The sequence below is a fragment of the Nelumbo lutea genome, chromosome 1 (assembly GCF_056320005.1).
Source record: "Nelumbo lutea isolate HS-2025 chromosome 1, American lotus-T2T, whole genome shotgun sequence".
Taxonomy (NCBI): Eukaryota; Viridiplantae; Streptophyta; class Magnoliopsida; order Proteales; family Nelumbonaceae; genus Nelumbo; species Nelumbo lutea.
Window position 1 is genome coordinate 97,668,881 of NC_142684.1, and position 15,010 is coordinate 97,683,890.

The following is a 15,010-nucleotide window of genomic DNA, read 5'->3' on the forward strand; positions in this document are numbered from 1 at the left end:
ATTGACAGCTCTAATACCAATTGATTTAGGACAGGTATGACACAAAGATGAGTTTAGGAGGATAACTATGGGCTAAGAAGGATTAAAGGATGATTTTTGGACTACCATCTGCCAAATGGACTATTTTCTGGCATTATCATGGCATCTAGATAATGCCAGCTCCATTAAAAATTTACCTTTGAGGAAGATGGATTCTCGTAGTTGATTTAAGACTTTATCTCAGAATGTTGAAATGTATGACCGTAAAGAGTATTTTTGTCCTTCAAATATGGCATTATATTTCCCCTGTTAAAAATCACTTAACAGGGGAACTTCTGTAATTTTGTATATTCAAAAGAAAAGGTTAGCAGTCCAGGTCAACAAGGGAGAGGAGTTCATTTCTATGTTCTTCCTTTAGACCCTTTTTCTTCGTATCTTTTCTTCTTGTTCTCTACTGTTCAAGACATCTTTCCGCGCCTCTTTCCCTCTTTTTATTCCCTTTTTCTCTCTTTATTTTGTTATAATATGGTATCAGAGCAGTGAACTTGACTGTCACTGTTCATGCTCCTTTTTTGCACCCTAGGAGTTGAGAACCCCTTTTCAAAACAAACAGCTAAAGGGACTTAAAAGGACTGGTCGTCCCTTATAAAAAAGGCTTTAGTACCATAAGTTGGTTGGTTTGAAGTGTTTGTGATGGTGTACAAGTGTATTAAGCTCTACCTTGCCATACCTCTAGATGTGGGTACAGGTATGTGTATTGAGTGCAGCTGGTTTTTGGCAGTTTTTGGTGTATTGTGGCGTGGTAACTTACTTTCCTTTGGTGTGTGGAGGGTTTTGGTACCCTACAAGTGCTTGTGTGATCTATTTCTTGGGGGTTTAGGGCTGCAAACTACTGTAGTAAGGTACTGTAATAACCCTTCTGAGCTTAAAGTTGCTGTAGGGTGTGTTGGATCTCGTGGTTGGTGCTTGTAGCTATTTTCTTCATTGTTTGGTGTCTTTTCCTACCTTTGGTTGTTTCTAATATAGTAGCTCCAAGTCTGCTGTAGTTGTGCAATCAGACTTCGTGAATACACAGTTAACTACGGTTGAACTCAATGATACTAATTGTGTACCATGGACTAAGTTTGTGGAAGTCTCCTTAATTACAAGAGGGAAGTTGATGTTAAGGAAGAGCAACCCAAGAGTGGACCTGAGGGGTACGGTGAATGGGTGCAAGAAAATGCTCAAATTATGACTGCCTTAATGGAACGGTAGTGGAAAACAACATAAGTGTTAATCTCATGCTTTTAGACACTACCAATGAAATTTGGCAATATGCCTGGCATCTGTGTTCAGGGCAAGACAATGAGACAAGGATCTACCAACTATATCAGGACTCTTTCTCTCTTCTATAGGGTAATAAGAGTGTAGAAGAATATTATGCTACCTTGAAAAGTTTACAGAATGAGTTAAATGTTTACCAGGCACTCCCTCCTGATCTGAAGGTACAACATGCTCAAAGGGAGCACTTAGATGTTGCCAGGTTCCTTCCAGGATTGAGGTATGAGTTTGAGCCTGTGAGAGCTCAAATTTTGGAAAGTAGTGGTCTTGCTTCTCTTTCTGAGGTGTTTTCTCGCATTTGGAGGACATGCCAACGCCAAAATGATCATTTTACTACTTATAGAAGTCTGGCTTAGTGACAACCAGAGGTAGTGGTGGTAAAGGTGTTAAGGGAAGAAGTGCGAAGTAGGGGTGTTGCCTGTGTTGTTAGAGGTGGTCGTTGTGGAAGTAGGGAAGGAAGAGGTGACAGCAGAAATAGTGGTGGTTGTGGCATTGTCAGAAAATGCAAACATTGTGACCATGAGGGGTACGCAATTGTTATGACTTGCATGGCCCACCATCTTCCTAGGCCAATCATGTAATAGTCAAGGATGACATTGATATTAATGATCCTACTAATGAGTTTCTTGCAACGGGAATTGGTAAGCATAATAAGTTGGTCTCCATCACTCGTGAGGAATATGAGAGACTTCTTCAGGCTTCTTCCTTGACTTCCAAGCCCACAACTACCCTTGCTAAGTCAGGTACAACTTGTTTAGTTTCCAATTCTAATCATTCACCATGGGTAATTGATTTTGGAGCTTCAGATCATATGATTGGATATTTAGATCTATTTGAGTCCTCTCCACCTTTCATTGCACAGACAATTACCTTAGTTGATGACACTTCTTCTCCTATTAATTGCACTGGTAATGTTTCCCTTAGTTATGATATTAGTATCAACTCTATTTTTTACATTCCTAAGTTTCCCTTTAGTCTTTTGTCAGCAAGTAAACTCACTTGATGGAGATCACTTTGAGACTAAAGAGCCACATAAAATTCGTACTTATTTTAGGCATATTACTTTGATTAATGCAAAGATTAGGTTTAATTGTAAAATTTATTCTTTGTAGGGGGTTATTTGTAATTTTCATATTCAGTAGGGATTTAATTGTAATTTTTAATTTCTAGGTTTCTTATAAATTTACATATCTTAGGGTTCATTATGTTATGTTTTGAAGAATAAAATTTTTTGAACTCTCTTCTTTGATTTGTCTCTCCCTCTCTTCTTTTTGCCCCTGTTTCTTTCTTTTTTCCTCTAACATGTGTTGCATTAGTTTGGTATTAGAGTCTAATTCATGCCTCGACTAGTTGCTCCTTCATCTTCCCAACTCTTGGCTGAACCAGGTAGCAGCTCTAAACTGAAATAAAACTAAGTTATTTAACAGTATCAAAGTAGGAGGAAAGGTTCTTCTCAAAATTTTCCTTAGCATTATCAGATCGGAATATTTTGATTCAAGTATTAAACTGGGTAAGAATAAAAGTTCATGAAATTTTTGTACAATATTTGAAACTTCATCCCAGGATCTCATATGGTAAATCCAAGTGTAATGAGAGAAATCATCAATGAAAATGATGAAATACTTGTAACCCCCCATAGCAGATAAATGATATGACCCCTACACATCAGAATGCACAATATGGAAAGGAGAAACTGATCTTTTATTACTCACTGGAAAAGATTGCCTACAATGTTTTGCAAGTTCACATGACTCACAGTAAAGACTCGATAGGGATATTCCCTTAAACATTTCTAGAAAACAAATGACTCAAAGCAGAAAAAGACAAATGACCAAATCTTAAATGGCATAGCATGACTCTATCAATTGAGTTTGATGAAAGACTCCAAAGCTACTCCACTAGGTGGTCCAGGACCTCGATCAAAGGTATCCAACAAATATATTAGTAGAAAGGTTTGGACAACCTGTTTTAATATAATAACTGTGAAAGAAAGAAGAAAAGATTTCAGCTAAGAAAGAGAGAGATAAGAGATAAGAGAATGGGAGAAGCTTAGAATTAGGTCTGGCCACCCCTTTCATTAGATTATACACTCATAAATAAAAGAGAGTACAAAGACAGGTATGCCCTTAGTAAGTTGGCTACTTGTGAGAACTTAAAAAACACTCTTAACTTAAAACATAAACTAATGGACCTAAGGCCCAATAACTCCCTAACTATGCTATGTAAATAAAAACATGTTATATTAGCCCAAAACTCAACAACATTCCATTCGCCTCATGGCCACTCCAAATTGTCCTCTGAGTTTTAAGGTCCTAAAAAACACAATGAGTAGGAAAGAAGGTTATGCTGCAATTCATTGATTTAGTTAAGCTACTAACAGATAAAAGGTTAGTATTAAGTTTGGGAACATGAAGGATAGAGGACAAACCAAGGGAGTTAGATGCTCTAGTATTCCCTTTGCTAGAGATGGGAGCAAGAGACCCATCACCAAGGGAAATCTTCTCTCTACCAGAGAGGAGCTGATATGAACAGAAAATGTTAGATATGCTAGTCATATGGTCTGATGCACCTGAATCAATAATCCAAGGAATTTTACAATTACATGAAGTCGTAGCATGGTTTGTAGAAGCATGAGTACCTGAGTGGGCAAATGCGGATGAAGAGGTGTTGCCTGAGGAAGCTACAACAGTAGTCTCCAAATGATTAATTAACCTCCTATATCTCTCAAATTCTGCCTTCACTGCTCCACAACAGATTTTTCTTTGCTTTCTCTATTTCCTCCTTCAGATGTTGTAACAACATTTGCATTCTTGGGCTTTCCAAGCTGACCACTTTTCTTAAAGTTGTGGTTGTTGTTTCAAAACCTTTTTGGGAAAAGATCTGGATGAATTTTTCAATAAGTATCCTTAGTATGCTTCGGTTTCTTGTAGTACTCACATATCACCTCCCTCTTCTCAGTTGGCCCCTTTGGTTTTATTCCAGCATGTGAGAAATGTTCTAAAGGTGGTCCTTGTACTTGTCACCTGCTCTCTTCACTACTCACCATAGAATATGCTTGAGCAAGTGTTACTTCATCCTTGGCCAGAATATTCTGTATCGTAATATCAAATTCAGGGTTAAGTCTTGTAAGAAACTCAGACACCTTGTTTCTTTCCACCAATTTTTTGAATGTCTCTACATCCTTGGTGCTCTCCCATACAACTGTTTCCATAACATCAATCTCTTGCCATAATAACTTCAGCATTGAGTAGTAGACAACTATACTCTTCTCCCCCTGTTTCAGATTTTTCACATCATTTTTTCAGCTTATAGGACCTTACAACATTCAATTTCTGAGAATACGTTTCTATAACACCATCCTAAATCTCCTTGGCTGAAGTCATCATGAGGCTGCATAGAATTGACTAGCCATCCAATCACTGTCCAATTATCCTACATCCATTTCTAATATGTAGGATTAGTCTCTGTTGGTTTCTCCTTACCGCCCATGAGAAACACCAGTTACCTCTACTACAAACATAAATCTCTATAGATTGTGCCCAAGCCAAATAGTTTGCTCCATCCAATTTGATTGTAGTCACTCTTGTCAAAATGGAATCTACTAGACCAACCTTAGACACCGGGATCTGCTTCATCTCACTTCCAGATTGCAACATTGACCAAACGAAAATCAAAAAACAAGGTTTTCAATCTTTTTACACAAAACTGAGGTCAGTTCAACACCTAAAAGTCCCAAAACTAGGCTTTTACTACACTCGGCCTCTAGGGAGAAAGAGAGAAGAAGTAGCCACTCCAACCAAAGCTTCCCAAACCTCTTCCAACTACAACCGCCCACTTCTAGAGATCAAAAGGAACCCTCCAAGCCTTGAGCGCCACACCCAAACAATCTCTTTAACCTACAATTGGAAACTCTCTAGTCGACTAGGGTTTGGGGCAAAAAATCAGCAGCCCCACTTTCTTGGCAATTTACAACCAGATATTGACTCTCCAAACCCTCTACCAACTAGGCATAAAAGTTCTCTGAATAACTAGCAGCCTATCTCTCCATACACTCTTCTAATCGAAGGGTGTATGAGAAAAGAAAAGAAAAATACAAAAGAGGAGGAAGACCTACTTTGATACCAAGATGTGATTTAGTCCAATAAAAAATAGTAAAATATTTCAGACTATAGTAGAAGAGAAAGAAGAAGATTAGAAAAATTACAAGTCTACCCTTAAGTGGATTCCAACTCATCAACATACTTAATAAAAAGTATTAAAGGCCCATTATAAACAAAACAACAAGGAAGAACTAACAATAAGATAGTAATGGGCTTAGGGCCCATTTGACCCAGCCTCTCTATAGTTTCTTTGGATTGCCAAATCAGTTTGGGAGGCTGTTCCAAAGACATACTCCCAAGTCCCAACCATGGTTTGCAATTTCAATATTTTCCATGTAGAATGGGGACTTTTGGGAGATATGTTGCCAATTTCACTAAGATATTTGAAAAGTCTAAAAAATTAGAGAAGTTTTCTAGAAACATGGAATTAGTCAATAAACCTACAAGGAATCATCAAAAAAAGTATAATTGCACATTTAAGGCTCAAAAAACCATAGTAAATAGTTATATAAAACAAAAAGGACAAAATTAAGAGACTTTAATAGATACCTTTCTCTTTGTCTCCCTTTTAGCCTTTTATCCATCTTCTATTCATTAAATATGTCATTTACTTGCCATTTTGATTTTTGTCTATTTTGTTACTATATATTTTGATTATATTGACAATCCTCTTTTGTAGTTGTATGCATTTTTCTTTTTCTTTTGAAATATAGTGTTTTAGTAAGTGAATCATATCAAAATAATATGCCAAATTATGCAATCACCAATTCCCCATTGGTTCTTTTAAGAAAATATTTTTAAAAAATTATGATGATTTTAATGAAATATCAGAAAACTTTTAATAACATTATAAAATTTCAAACCTTAAATATATAGTCTATCAATGAAATATGAAATAGTGCCGATATATAAGAAAAATATCCAAGATATTAGGAAATAAAGATTCTCATAAACTTTTGTATCTCCATCTAGCAAAATGGGGAGATTTTGGAGAAATTTTTCCAAATATCACTGGTATTATGAACCATGCTCCCAACAAATAAAAAAAAGTGAAAAATCAAAATAATAGTTAATCCAAGCAAATGGGTATTACAACACATTGCGATGAAGCAAATAAAAATATCAGCAAATTGAATACAAGAAAGGAAGTATGAGCATGCTAATTATATGATCTTAGGTGTCCTAGAGAAATAAAATTCAACATGGTACAGTATATGATTAGCTATGTGGCTTGATATATTCCTTCCCTAACAGGACCTAACACGTATGAAAATAATGTCTGGTATAAAATGCCTTGTCACCAAGGCATCATCTAGGTGTCCACCTAGGTGTCGCCCTTAATAAGCATGACTTATAAAAAGTTAAAAAAAAAATAAGAAACCAAATCCAATGACTATCATGGACAAAATGAGCACATCAAAAATAAGAAGATTCTACATGGTTCATTTAGATTTATCCAGATATACAATTGTCAGGGAAAAAGTAATTCAATGTTTATCTTGTTTAACTTGAAATGTTCTAACTTCTCTATATAGCATGCTATTGTTGAATAACTCAAATAACCTTACTAACTCCACAAGTGATGCTTGAAGATTTAGATCAGTACCTGCCTCCACCCTTGATGGGCAGAAGTGCTTTCAGCACTTGGTTGTGTTTCTGGGGTTGCGATTAATTTGTGCCATAACAGTGAAACAACAGAGAAGCACAACTCTTGTTTCTCTGCAAGTACAGATCTGAGAAGAACTTGTGCACCGCAATTAAATCCTATGTGCCTGTCCATTGTAAGGAAATTGGCCAAATCCAAAGCATCTTTTGAAAAACTTGCTATACTTTTCTCCATGGTATCAATCATACCATCATTTGAAAGTGATTCTTTCTCACATTTTAGGAAGTTATTTGAATGGATTGGATCTTTCTCACTTTCACACTGTTTGGTTGATGAAGATTCAGAGTCATGGTAGTTAGTGTTTCGGCAATTAACTTTTTTTCTACCATTTGTACATACTGAGGCATCTTTCCACACTGGTGCCTGTACTAAGTTTGCTTCTAGTGGCTCTGCCTTGATAACAATTGATGCAACAGCTTTTCCATGAATGTCAATGAGGTTATAAAGTGAGGATGCACGGTTGCAAATCTCATTATCCCACTTGCATCGCATCAGCAGGGAGAGAGCATGCGTGCAGGGCTTTGAACGCCTGAAGAGTTCAGACACATGAGCAGCAACCATGGCTGCAGCAACAATCTCATTTGAACTGTAACTCCAAGAGGTGCCAACAGAAGATGGCTTCAAGGAAAAAAGTGCCTCTAGAATTCGTAATATCCTACGAGTATGATTAATTGCAGCTCCCATGCCATTCCATAAATCATTAGAAGATCCATTCACTTTTTCAGGCTTTACTATGATTGGTGCATCTTTACAGTCTGAACATTTTCCAGTTTTTGAAAGCAAAGGGTACAGCTGAAGCTCACAGGCCAAAGCACAAACAGCAGCAAGAACATAAGAATCAAATGCTGCAACAGGCCCTTGTCTTTTTACTTTTCTAGTTCTCACCTCCCCATTTTTCTCATTTGTTACCTGAAAATCCTCAGTAACTTCATTTGAAGGATAAATATCATCACTTCTTGGTCTCTTGCTCCCACTGGGCTGAGCTTCATGATTGACACACACAGTTAATACAACAAATAGAAGGCGTGAAGCAAGATCAATTGAGGCACATGATTCTAAAAATAATGAATGGACCATTGTTCGGAGTTCAGCCACAGCAAGGTTCTTAGAGGCAGACCGATAATCAAACAAAAATCTTGATTTTCTTATTTGTTCTCTGGAGGATTCAGGAGGAAATGTTCTCCGCAGAATTGCTTCCACTGTAGCAACAAATATCCTCATGAGGCATGCTTCAGATGGACTACCACGAGGGAGATATTCTAGCACTTTAAGCAGTGGTAAATACAGGTTCCATGATAATACAGGAGGTTGCACTGGTGTTGCAACAATGATCTCAGGCAAGTCAACAGCTGAGGAACTTAATGGAATCAATCCATAAGCAACTTCCCAGATGGTACAAATTCTCCATTCAACTTCAGGGCCATGAGCGCAAAACATAGATGCAATTCCTTGGGCTGTGGCCTCAATAGTGGCTTCCGCTGCAGGCACTTCTATCTGCTTAGGAGACATTTTTACAAGTGTAAAATGACAGTTCCAGCTAACTTACTAACAAAACTTGGCAAATTTGAGCAGACCAACTAGGTAGAAGACATTGAATCTTAAAATAGTAATCTTACAGTAATAAAAGCAAAACATTTACCTGCTTTCCGTAGCATGAAATATAACTGCCCAGAGGCTCATGTTGAACTTCAACTCCTTCAGTTTGCCTTAGTGGATGTGGAGGAAAGAGCAATGCATGCTGTGAAAGTATGCGGAAGAGTAAAGCTGCTGCTGCATCTGCTGCAATACCTGCTCGCATGGACATTGCAGTCCCAATTGCACGTAAGAAATGCAAATGCATCCAGTTCCTTGGAAGCTGCATGAAACACGAATTGATGAATATATATAAATGGAAGAAAAGAAATACAATATGCTAACTTAAAAGGCAAAAACAGTATTACAGAATTTACACAACTCCAGTATTAGAAAGTGTTGTCTGATGTGGGATTGTCTTGATCTAGCATGGAGATATTCATTGTTACTGTAGAGAGACTGGGCCAAATGAGCCCTAGTACTTGTTTATGTTTTAAGTAGCTTCATGTTTACTGTGTAAGTGTTGATGGGCCTTTTTCATTATGGGCCTGTTAACATGTTTTGTGTTTCTTTTAAGTTATTTTAAGTGCTGGCTGCCCACTTAAACCGTTCAATACTGCCATCTTGACGATGTTTAATTGTATAGACCCATCGACAACCAATGACTTGTTTCTTAGGTGTTAAGGAAGTAAGATCCCAAGTATTATTGGACTGAAGAGCATGAAATTCTTCATCCATCGCCTTCTTCCAGTTAGAAGATGAGAGGGCTTCCTGTATAGAACACGGTAGGGAAACAAGAGATAGAAGGGAAATGAACCATTGATGTGAAGGAGATAAGTGAGCAAAGGAGACATATCGAGAAGGTGGGTGATTTGTGCAAGCACGTTTACCCTTATGAAGAGCAATAGGAAGATTAAGATCTGAGGGAGGTAGATCTGCTAACGGCAAAGACTCTGGTGGTAGGTCAGAAGCTGGAGTTGGATCAACTGCAAGTGACAATTTTGAAACCGATCACGTTTAGAGTACATTCTTTGAATAGATGGTCGAATAGGCTCCTCCATAATAGGCAAGGGAATAAAGATATCATCGGAATCAAAGGAAAGAGGAATAAAAGGAGAAGGTCCCGCGTCTAGAGAAATAGTGCAAACCAAGGAAAGCACATCTGATAGCACTTGTAACCTTTTTGAATACGAGAGTAACCAAGGAAAATACATTTGGTAGCTCTAGAGTCAAGTTTATCATGGCATGGACCCAGTTTGTGAACAAAACACACACAACCAAACACATGAGGAGGAAGAGAGAAAGAGGAAGTAGAAGGAAACGAGATAGAGAAAGGTGACTCACCATCTAGGATTGAAGGGGGCATACATTTTATGAGAAAACAAGAGGTGAGAATTGCATCGCACCAATAGATTTTAGGGACTGACATTTGAATCAACAAGGCCCAAGTAGTTTCAATCACATGACAATTCTTTCTCCCAGCCACACCATTCTGTTGAGGAGTGTGTGAATAGGAGAACTAATGTATAATACCATGAGAGTCAAAATAAGATTGAAAACTATTATGAAAATATTCTTGGGCATTATTAGAACGAAACACTTTAATGCATACACCAAACTAATTCCTTATCTCAGCATGAAAAGATAGAAAAAAAAACAATTTTGAACAACCCTTCATTAAGTAAATCCATGTCATTCTTGAATAGCCATCAATAAATGTTACAAAATATTTGAATCCATTACAAGATGACACCAACTAGGACCCCAAACATTTGAGTGGACTAAAGCAAAGGACTTAGGACTCTCTTATCATCTCTAGGAACAAAAGACAGTCTGTGATGTTTACTTAGCTGAAATGACTCACAATCCAACTGAGCTACAGACAACAAAGTTGGGACTAACTTTTTTAAAACACGCAAAGAAGGATGACCGAGATGCCAATGGCACTGATGTGGTGTAAGAGAGGAATGAAGAGCCTTCTAAGGACCATGGTCATCCGAGTAGTACAAACCAATCGTCTTCCCTGTCTTAAGATCCTGAAAGACACAATATGAAGGACAAAAAGTTACTGAATGATGAAGGGTTTGAGTAAGCTTCCTTATAGACAAGATACTAAAGGGAAATTTGGGAACATAAAAAACTGTATATAAACTAAGGTCAGAACCAAGAGACACATTACCGATACCAGTAATAGTAGAAGAAAAGCCATTAACTAAAGTAACAGTCTAGAATGTAGAAGGTGGTGACAAAGATACAAACATATCTAAGGAGCCAATCATGTGGTCTGAGGCTCCAGAACCAATTACCCAAGGTGAAGGTGTAGAACTAAAAACAAGGCAAGATGTACCTGATCTCACAAGTGTAGTAGTGGTAGAACTAGAAGAAGACTGACGAAACTTTTCATACTCCTCACGTGAGATAGACATTGTGCCTTTATCCTTACCAATATTAGAAGTAGGAGCATTTTCAATCACACTAAGACTCCCAAAATCACCTTCCACCATAAAGATCATAACAAAAGTAGATTGTGTGACCTTCTCGTCCACAATGTGAGCACTCATAAGCTGAACTACAACCTCCTCCATTACGACCACCACCACCTCTTGCACCACAAACCTCTCTACCACCTCAACGTCCACCCTTGGACCCATAGTCAAAACCCCTCACACAACCTCCACCTCTACCCTACATATTTCTACCAGTAAAACCTCCCTGGAAACCACCATCACTGATCTCTCTAATGGTCGAGGATGATTACTATGTAGATTTGAGGCTCTCTTTATGTGGGAGAAAACCTTAAATAAGGATGGAAGATTACTACTACCTAATATTTGGGCCCACACCAATTCAAATTCAGACCTCAACCCAGATAAAAACCTTCCACATCGAGATGTCATTTTTCTTTCATTTATCAAAAAAAATCAGTGGATAGGGGTTTATAAACATTAAGCTCATTCCTTAATCTTTTTAGAGATGCATAGTATTCTTTAACACTTTTATCCCCTATTGAAGAGAAAAATAGTCTTGGTATAATTGGTAAATTCTTATGACATTGTCTTGTCCAAAGTATAACTGCTTGGCATGGTCCCAAATCTCCTTCGTTGTATCTAGAAACATATGGTTCACACTTCCAAAAAGAAGTCATAATTTGGGCTTTTTCTTGTACCCATTCATTGTACCCTTCCGATTCACTTTTCAATTGGCCCTCCTTGATGTGTTAGACAGTGTATGCCCTTAGCTCAAATCAGAATGATGTACATTATGACATTTAATGTAAATGAATAAAGTACATATTTGATTCATGTTATCATGGTGTGTTTCTGTACACCCTTAAACTAGACACATATGAGACTCGTGTTAGTTTAGAATCTTCACAGCCGTTGGATAGATCTGGGGAGATTTATCTTGCCAAGGCTAACACTGATGTGCCACCAAGTTGGTTGGGGTGGTTTGTCTCATCTGCCAGGGTGAGACCTGAGGTACATGTAGTGTGAGTTTTCTTGAAACCCTAAACCGGACTAGAATTACAGTATTGCCCTGAACCTTGGAGATAGATGGGCAGAACTAGAATGTTACACCTGACCCCTAGACTCGATTGTGATACTGCACTAGGTGTCGGATTGGGCTGTCTTTGATATGCCAATCAGTGAGATCCTTAGAGGGGGTCAAAACCTGGGTATGTTGGGACAGTCTGAGAATTCATCTGAGTGGGTCATCATAGTGACAGGACCAGCCCCTTTGTCGGACAAAGTGAATGATTGGGGATGCATGTTAAACAATTTTTTATGCCCTTAGCTTCAATCTGATTTGATGTACTTTTGACATTTAGTGTAAATAAATAAAGTGCATGTTTGATTCATGTTGTATGGTATGATTTTGTGTAAGACCCTAAAACTGGACACTTAATGAGACTCGTGTTAGTTTTAAATGTTCACAGCCATTGGACAAGTCTGGGGAGTATTATCCAGCCAAGGCTGATACTGGTGTGCAAAGTGTTGGGATGGCCTGTCTCGGCCACCAGGGTAAGACCCAAGGCACATGCATTATGGGATTACTCAAATCCTTGAACCGGACCAGATTTTCAGTATTGCCCTGGACCTTAGAGACAGATGGGCAAAACTGGAAAGTTACACCTGACCCCTAGACTCGATTATGATACTTCACTAGGTGTCGGATTGGGCTGCCTTTGATATGCCAATCAATGAGATCCTTAGCGGGGTCAAAACCTGGATATGTTGGGACAGTCTGAGAGTTCATCTGAGTGGGTGATCATAGTGACAGGATCAGCCCCTTTGTTGGACAGAGGTAATGATCGGGACTGCACTCTCTCTGATGGAAACCAAACTGCCAGCAATTGATTTCAATCGTTGCAATTTTGTTTTGCAAAATTTATATATATATGATATATAGGTATTTTCATTTTCAAGCTGTTTGCAAATGGTTTTAATTCCCGAGATCCATGTGAGAAGAGAGTGCAACACTGTTCCTTGCAGCCGAGGGAGAGGTCCTCTCTTGTCGGGCAGTGCTTGATCATTATGGGCTGAGAGGTTAAGTGTAAGGCCATTTAGGATAATACCTGATGGGCTAATCTTGCACCTGCCCACAGTCCCTGGGTTTTTATAAGATGGCTTGGCCCAGGGACCACTTAGTGTAAGTGTTGGGCCCATTGGGTCCATGTGATGGGCTCAGGGGTTCACTGGGCTTCTTAGTGAATTCGACTAGGCCTTGTAATAAAGGCTGGGCCAAACCCATGTGGCTGGTGTGTAGATCAATGCTTGGGTCCCACGCCATACAAAGAAGCCCAATTGGGCAGCAGATTGGAAACCAATTAAGCATTGATTACTTAATGGGCCAAAAGCCCATTTCGAACTAGGCTAATATGATCACCCACTTATGGGGCGGATCTAAGATTAAGGTTAGCAAAAGGATTGGGCCTTTAACCTAATCCACTCCAAGAGACCAAATTCGAATCAGATTTGAATATGGTAATCTCCTGATAAGATCAGGAGTAATAACCTAATCGGCAGATAGGATTAAAATCATCCCCTATCCAAATGCTGATTTGGATTGGAATAACTCCTAATAGGATTAGAAGATTTCTTAATCAAGAAGAAAGAGAAGAAATCCTAAGAGGATTAATAGAATTCGAACCTAGGGTTTTTGAGCAAGAAAATCTTCCTGCGAATTGAGATAGAATCTCATACACTCCAGAGAGAAGAGAAGCAGCATTCGCCATCTTCATTTCATGAGTTCTCCTCCAGCTGCCGCCATTCTCTGAAAAGATTCGATCTTTGAGAAAAGAAATCAAGAAACTAGTTCTTGATATCAGTTTTGCAGAAGGAACTGAAAAGACTTGGTGCTCAGTGTTTCCAGAGGATTCTTGTGAAGGATTAAGTGTGTGGGACGCACTCTGCCGGTACCGTTCTACAGATTGTTGTGTCATCTTCAGTAGGAGCGGTTCTTGGTGTCTTCTTTGGACGTGAACACCAACTTTGGGAGATACTGCTTCTCTGGATCAGGTATAATTCCTCCCTTGTCTTTTGGTTCAGATCTGGTTCGGTTATGGTTCAAGTAGGATCCTTGAATACTGTATTCTAAATTTAGGGAATATGATTCCCAGTTGGAAGAAGGTAGGAAATTTTTTTTGAAATTCACCCACCCATTCCGCAACCCTTTTGGCGTCCATACGATGGATCCTACCATTCTTTCAATGCACTCTCTCTGATGGAAACGAAAATTGTCGGTAGTCGATTTCAACCGTTGAAATTTGTTTTGCAAAATATATTTATATAGAGATATACATACATATATATATATATATATATATATATATATTATGGTTTCAAAATGTTTAAGGTTTTAATTCCCGGGATCCATGTGAGCAGAGAGTGCAGCACTGTTCCTTGCAGCCGAGGGAGATGTCCTCTCTTGTCGGGCAATGTTTGATCATTATGGGTTGAGAGGTTAAGTGTAAGACCATTAAGGGTAATACCTGATGGGCTAATCTTACATCTGCCCACAGTCCTTGGGTTTTTATAAGGTGGCTTGACCCAGGGACCATTTAGTGTAAATGTTGGGCCCATTAAGAGCCCATGGTGATAGACTCAGGGGTTCACTGTCTTCTACAGTGAATTCGGCCAGGCCTTGTAACAGAAGCTGGGCTGAACCCATGTGGCTGATGTGTAGATCAATGTTTGGGTCCCACGCCATACAAGGATATCCGACTGGGTAGCAGTTTGGAGGGTAAGTGAGCAGATGGACTTAATGGGCCTAAAGCCTAATTCAAACTGGCTTAATGAGATTAATTAAAAGAGGGTGGTTCTGGGATTTAGATCAGTAGATAGGATAAGGGATTGTCCCTATCCACTCAGAG

At 38.7% G+C, this 15,010-nt stretch overlaps 1 protein-coding gene across 8 annotated transcripts in view; it reads right to left on the minus strand.

Moving 5' to 3' along the window:
- LOC148876322 (protein GIGANTEA-like) overlaps positions 1–15,010 on the minus strand; it is a 60,445-nt gene that overhangs the window by 8,674 nt on the left and 36,761 nt on the right. For all 8 annotated transcript variants that reach the window (XM_088966577.1, XM_088966572.1, XM_088966574.1 and 5 more), the window contains exons 10-11: positions 8,705–8,920; positions 7,006–8,559 (exon numbers count right to left, since the gene is read on the minus strand). In XM_088966577.1, coding sequence (XP_088822703.1) covers positions 7,006–8,559; positions 8,705–8,920 — 1,770 coding nt within the window. The remainder of the gene's footprint in view (positions 1–7,005; positions 8,560–8,704; positions 8,921–15,010) is intronic.